The 6,638-nt window shown below is 42.5% G+C and overlaps 1 protein-coding gene and 1 long non-coding RNA gene across 3 annotated transcripts in view; both read left to right on the top strand.

Moving 5' to 3' along the window:
• LOC118339896 overlaps positions 1 to 6,638 on the top strand; it is a 59,466-nt gene that overhangs the window by 24,041 nt on the left and 28,787 nt on the right. The gene's annotated exons all lie outside the window — the stretch shown is intronic.
• The window catches only part of als2b (alsin Rho guanine nucleotide exchange factor ALS2 b), a 21,463-nt gene continuing 15,800 nt past the window's right edge, over positions 976 to 6,638 (top strand). The window contains exons 1-5 of one of the 2 annotated variants that reach the window (XM_035677699.1): positions 976 to 1,132; positions 2,264 to 2,336; positions 2,827 to 2,972; positions 3,219 to 4,192; positions 4,712 to 5,039. In XM_035677699.1, the coding sequence (XP_035533592.1) occupies positions 2,317 to 2,336; positions 2,827 to 2,972; positions 3,219 to 4,192; positions 4,712 to 5,039 (1,468 nt within the window). In that variant the 5' untranslated portion in view covers positions 976 to 1,132; positions 2,264 to 2,316. Of the gene's footprint in view, positions 1,133 to 2,263; positions 2,337 to 2,826; positions 2,973 to 3,218; positions 4,193 to 4,711; positions 5,085 to 6,638 lie in introns of both variants that reach the window. The other variant, XM_035677698.1, reaches the window with a different exon arrangement.

Here is a 6,638-nt window from a genome sequence, read left to right as displayed (position 1 = left end):
CAAGTGACATATTAATAAATAAATAAATATATAAAACTGTACAATTAACCCAAATAGTGAACTCAGTAACTGCAAGAAGTTTGTGTAAAAGGAGTAATTTGGACGAATTCTGAGCAGGGAACTTTTGAGGGAACTTTTTATACAATTCTCTGTCTGTATTATGTATTTTTTTATATATATTTTTAAACAATCATACAGACTTATCGGCTTCTTTAAAAAAAAAAAAGATTCAGTGTTTTCGCTTCACCATTGTTCTATTAGACAATTTACATTTACTTTTCTTCACAAAAGTAGAGATATAGGCATACTCTGTATATTTCTCAAAGTTTTCTTACACCCCTTATAATCAAGAAGGCCTTGCGACCTCCTGTGAAGCTTTGGTGAGCCCCGAGGTTGGGAACCACTCGTCTAAGGTAACAAAAACACAATGATTCTTATATTCAGGTGATTACACCATTGACAGTATATGATTACACACTAATGAAAACATGAATATTATATTGCATTTATCCAAATATATCCTCTTAAATGTTACACACTGGACCTTTAAGAATAGATGAATACTTGCTCCACCACTGCAGCAGGTGTACATTGTATTTTGGATAAAAGCCAAAAATGACACTTTAAAAAGTAATTATACTTTTTTCAGCTGAATACAAATAGTTTTATGGGTCTACATGGCCGTTTACGCCAAAACTGTCCTCTGTTTTCTGCGCGGCTACTCGGAGGCAAACTTTACGCATAGGATTTACGCACGGAGTAAACGCTTCTAATTTTACGCACGACGTTCAGAAAAGGTGCAGAAAAAAAGACACTTGAAGGTATTTTGGTTTTGGTTTAGTTACGCTAAACCACTGCAGCAGGTGTACACTGTAAGTAGTTTTTAAATATATGTAATACCCGGTAATATGACTTTAAGGCGCGCCCCCCTCTGTTGTCGCTCGGTCTCGCTGCTGAGTCAACCTCCCTGCCCGGACTCCGGAGACGATCTTCGGCTTTAGCAGCGACTCTGTGTCAACATCAGGAGATGAACAACAACCAGCGGCGTTTAGCTGCTAATCAATCTAACGGATGTATAATTTGCTTCCCTGTCTGAGTGAGAACCTCACGGAGTGGTGTGTGCATCCACCTGGTAAGGAATAAAAGGCTTTTTCTGTTTTTTTTTAAAAACACGATAATAAGAAATGAGACACCTGTGGTTTGGTTTAGCTGTGTGGCTAGTTAGCAGGATTGAAGCTTGCAAGATTTAACACGTTAGCAACCAGCAGCTAGAAACAGATGGAAACAGTTGCCTGCAGTGGGATAAATGGTCATTTCCTGGAGCAAATTGTGGATGTTAGAGCGACTAAAGATTGAAAATCACACGAAAAGGAAACGATAGCTGCTTTCGTTTTGACTCTTCACCTCCTCTTTCCAGTTTTCAGGGTTTCCCCCTAAAATAACAGGCTCACAGAGTTTTGGTTACCTCCATGACTTTGTTTGCATTGACAGCACTGTATGAGGTAGCATGACTGTCAGCTAATAGATAGATCGATGTACTTTATTGATCCCGAGTTGGGGAATTCTTTTGTTACAGCAGAAAGTTGTCAGAAATATATATTAAAAAGAAAAACAACCACAACAAATAACTATAAATATCTGTATAATACACCAGTGGTTCCCAACCTTTTTCCTTCAGGGACCCATTTTCTATCATTTAGTAAACTGACTAGGTGACATAGTTTTATTTGGATACATTTTGAGCAGATTATTTCCTGTTGTATGTATTTTTTAAATATTTTGTAACAATCATACAGACTTAATAGACATCTTTTCTGACACATCTAATGTTTTTTTCTCCCTGATGCTTGTTCTATTAGACAATTTACCTTACATGTAGATTTCTTCACATAATTGAGCCAAATGTAAAGATATAGGCCTACTGTGTATGTTTTCATTTAGTTTTCTTACACGCCTTACAATCAAGATGACATTGCAACCCCCCATAAAGCTTTAACGACCCCCCAGGTTGGGAACTACTGGAATACATCACATGCAGAATATCCTAAAATACAATATAAAATAATAATATAATACAATAAAGAACAGGATACAAGTCAGTGTGCAAAGAAGATTTACAACAGTGAGGTAGAAAGTATGGAAATTATTGAAGGAACAGAAACAAAGTATAAAGCAGGGAGTTCTCTTTCACACAAAGGTTAGATGTTGAAAAGAGAGATAACTTTGGGTAGGAAAGATGATGTGTGTTTTGTTTGTATTGTAGGTCTGCATTCAGCAGCAGAGTCTGACATGCTGATGGAGAAATAAAGCCCCCTGATGGAAACCCAGAGGAAGAGGTAAGTCTTTCCAAAGGCCTCCTAAAGAGGATTATTCTGCTCAACTGTTGCTCTCTGGCTGGATGTGATCGCCATGTGACACCGCCTACAGTACGAGTTGTGCTCACTTCTGCTTTCACCCACAAAACATCTGTTGTTCAGGAGGGGGAGGGTGGTGGTGGTGGTGGTGTGACCAGCTAGTGCTGGGTGTTATGAACACTGTATCACAGTATTTCTTCAGATTCTGCCGGTTTCGCTGTATTTATTTTATTTTGCATGAATGGGCCTTTAATATATGCTTAATGTGGGTTAATGTCAGTTGGGGAACCCAGCTAATGCAATACTGATTTTAGAGTGAATTTTTGAGCTGTAAAGAATAATACAAATTTTGCACCAATATGACAATATGCAAAGGTACTCAGAAGGCTGCTTTCTTAAACAAATAACTTTCATAAAGAATATTTAAGTTAAATATTCTACTCATTATGTTTCTGATCGATCAATATCTCAGCTCTGGGGATGACAGTGGTGGAGAGCGAGGCCTGCTCCACACCTGGAAGGGCTACTCTTACAGCGTCACCCCAGAAAGGCTGCTCCTCCCCCGGCCTGTCCTTCAGGTTGCCCTGGGCACACGGCATGGTGTTCTGCTGGTGGAAGGTAAATCTTATTGGTTTTTTAAGAAATATTTTTTTGGGGTATTTCTCTGTCTTCATCACAAACAGACTGTAGAGAGATGACAGAAACTAAGGGACAGAACTGGTGGGCTGATGTGCGTTTTATGTTGGGCAATTTGAATATATACTGATACTACTCTTTCAACTTAAATGAATTGATTAATTAGACAATCCTGTGGATGAGAAAAGCTGCCATCACTTTGATTATTGTGTTGTTGTTGTTGTTCAGGAGGGCAGGTGTACAGTTTTGGGGAGTTGCCATGGAAGCAGAGTCAAGTGCCCGAGCCGGAGAAACCCACCCTGGAGAGCGCGCTCAGCGGCCAGCGGGTGGTCGCTGTCGCAGCTGGAAGCTTCCACAGCGGGGCAGTGACAGAGGACGGTGGCCTCCACATGTGGGGGGACAATGGCTCAGGTCAGTGTGGCTTGTCGGGCCTCAGCACCGTCCCCAACCCTACTCCGGTTGCTGTGGTGGACTCCGACACCAGCCCACCTCAGACAGTCCCGGTGCTGGAGCTGGCCTGCGGGGAGCATCACACCCTGGCACTGTCGGCCCAGCGGGAGGTGTGGGCGTGGGGCAGCGGTTGCCAGTTGGGCCTCAACGTCACCGTCTTTCCTGTCTGGAAACCACAAAAAGTTGAGCATTTGGCAGGCAGGTATGTATTACAGGTGGCTTGCGGGGCTTCACACAGCCTGGCTCTGGTACGCTGCCTGGGCCCTCAGGACACCCACCGCCCCCCTGTGGATAAATGCAGACAGTGTAACCAGCTGCTGTACACCATGACAGACAAAGAGGACCATGTCATCATCTCTGACGGTCACTATTGCCCCCTCGGTGTGGAGCTCACCGAGGACGAGGGCATGCTGGAGGTGCCTGCTCTCACACAAGGGCTTAAAACATCCCCGTCCGAGCCGGTCCTCCCCTCCTATTCCTCCACCTCAGTGTCCCCAGTGCCTGATAAAGGTGCAGAGCCCTCCTCTGACCCCACTCACCATCAGGACTTGGACAAAGAGGAATCAGCCTTGGCTAACGGAGCACTGCCAGTCTCAGACTCTGACCCCTCGACTCAATTGAAAGGAGGTGCTGCTTTGGGGGTCAAGAATTCACCCTATCCAGACGAGCAGGCTGTCAAAGACTACCTGAAGAAACTGTCCGAAGTTGAGCAGGCGGCTAAGACGACCACTTCAGGACTGCACACTGTGCTGGTGAGTCGGACTGTATCACAACTGTAAGGAAACATCAAATAGTGTTGAAAACAACCTTTCAGCATTCATTTGTAGTGTCACTGTACATATTGATTGATTGACATGCTGTTTATGGTCCTTCTTGTTGCCTGTTTTCAAATTAGTTTAGTAACCAGTAATCTTATTGCTTATTGCATCTATTATTAGATATTGCAAGGTGATTCAAGATACGATAATGATATGACATTTTTTGGGGTCAACAACATCTCAGGCCAACATCCAGTTGCACTATAGTACTTTATAATAATGCTGTTTTGTCCTACGTTTTACCCCAGCGTGTGTTTGGAAGTACCTAATAAGTACCCGATACCTGATACTTTTTTTTACACACTGGACTTTTAATAGTTGACAACCAATCAATTAATCGACTAATCAATGCAGCTCTAATATACAAAAATAGCTTTATGTTCTATATGTCTGATCTCATAGTACTCAGACTCCTGTGTGTTCATGTCTAACTCTGCTTTGTTTCTCCTCCAGCCCTCAGCAGGAGGACTCGCCTCCTCCACCCATGGCTCCACGCTCAACAGCCTGGTGGCCTCCTGCGCCTCTGCCGTGGGCGAACGGGTCGCCTCCACCTATGAGGCTTTGTCCCTGAAAAAGATGATGAACTTCTACTTGCCCTCGGGAGCAGCAAGGCCAGGCAGTCCGGCGGGCCTCACAGGTGTCGTGGCCGACAACAACGCAGAGCGCGTCCGCCAGGAGGACTCTATGCAGGCAAAAAAGAGTTCCAGCACAGGGGACATCCGCGAGGAGGAGGCCGAGGGTCTGCGGCGCCGCCTCTCACTCCCAGGACTCCTCTCACAGGGTAGATACGCTGTTCACCTCTTATCCTCCTCCTATACCCTGCTGCGTAAGTACACCTTGCGCATGTGCAGGTTGATGTCAGTCTCTGTGTTTGGCTTCCTCATCCAGCTTGGCATAGGCTTGTCCTTGGGTCACACTTTGTGCGGTATCTTTTACATTATGTGTAGCTCAATGTCACCTGCATGTGCACATTTAAGGTAATAAAAAGTATTTTGTGGTGTGTTCAAATCCCACTCTGGCACACTACTCTGTAAGAAAACAGCAAATAGTGATGCACAAATCAGGACTTGGCTTCGTGTCCTGCTTTGTGCATGTGAGTGCCACTCATTTGTAGGTTAGCCCGTCTGAATGGTCGTCTTTGTGTGAAGAATGCAGATTGATATTTAGCCTCCAAGTTAAACCGTTGTGATGTGATTAGGAGGGAGAAATGGGGGTCTGGAATAAGTATAGAAAATGGATAAATGCATTGACTTTCATCTTCTATCATCATATCTCTCTTTCCTCATAGACAGCCTGAGAATATTTGCTTTCTGTTTCCAGTCTGTCCTCTTGTGGTTCACATAAACGTCAGGTTTAAAGGCTGAAAGATAAATCCTGAAAACTCTAATTCAAGTCATAATGGGGCTGCTACTATGGATTATTTTCATTATTGATTAATCTGTTGATCATTAAAAAGCTATATTTAACATTTCCGCATTAAAATATCTATAAAGACTAGACCTACCTATTTTAAATATATTTAGTTGAATTGTGTACTTACATTATCCCAAATGTTTCCAACAATGTCTAGAAATCTGTCATTTTATTCAGGTAAGGTGTGTTTTCACTGGTCGCCTGTCGATGGCGTCAGATCCCCTTGTATGCATTGTGGTTGTCTGCCAGAAGCTGTCATAAATTGACTTTTTATCTAGTTTTAAGCCATCTTTTTACCATCCACTGTTTAGATCTTGGTGGTTTTTAACTCTAGATTAGAACCGGATTTTATTCATCGGATGTCTGGATCAGAGAAACAAGCAGAGCTAACGTTAGCAGCAGCATTCATGTTCATTTAATAGCAACAGTCGTTGTAGCTCTAGTTTATAGAGTTGGACACAGGAAGAGAGTGGCCAGAATCTTCAAATTACAGCCTATATATGGGATTATCAGCAGGCATTCAATGGTTTATGTATCCTGGATTTCTAAAATATATAGTTGGATTGTAGCAGTTGAGGAGTCTAGAGGTGCCTGAAGAGTGGATATTATTTCTCATCCAGTGTAGCTTTCACTATCCTTTCTGTGTCTTTGTCCTTTGGGTCTCCAGATGGCTCCCTGCTGGAGGTCGTAAAGATGTGTGTGTTTGTGTGTTTGTGTATGTGTGTGTGTGTATGTTTGTGTTTTGTGTTTATTTCATGGACACTCAAGGCAGAAAATGAGTTGCTGTGTCCATTATTTAAGTTTCCGGATCGTGGAATTAGAAAACAAAAGAAGTTAAGTTGGTTGGTATTTTATTGAAAAAGACTACCAAGAACATAACATGTTTCTTTTCAACTTTACATGTTTTGTTGATTAGTATTGCTTTTTTAAAGTAATCCTTTTGTCTATCTATATATATATATATATA

The sequence above is a fragment of the Morone saxatilis genome, unplaced genomic scaffold (assembly GCF_004916995.1).
Source record: "Morone saxatilis isolate NCDOM2014 unplaced genomic scaffold, NCSU_SB_2.0 Contig6, whole genome shotgun sequence".
NCBI classification, from domain to species: Eukaryota; Metazoa; Chordata; class Actinopteri; family Moronidae; genus Morone; species Morone saxatilis.
Note: the sequence above shows the minus strand (reverse complement) of the source record. Positions and strands in the feature narration are given on the sequence as shown.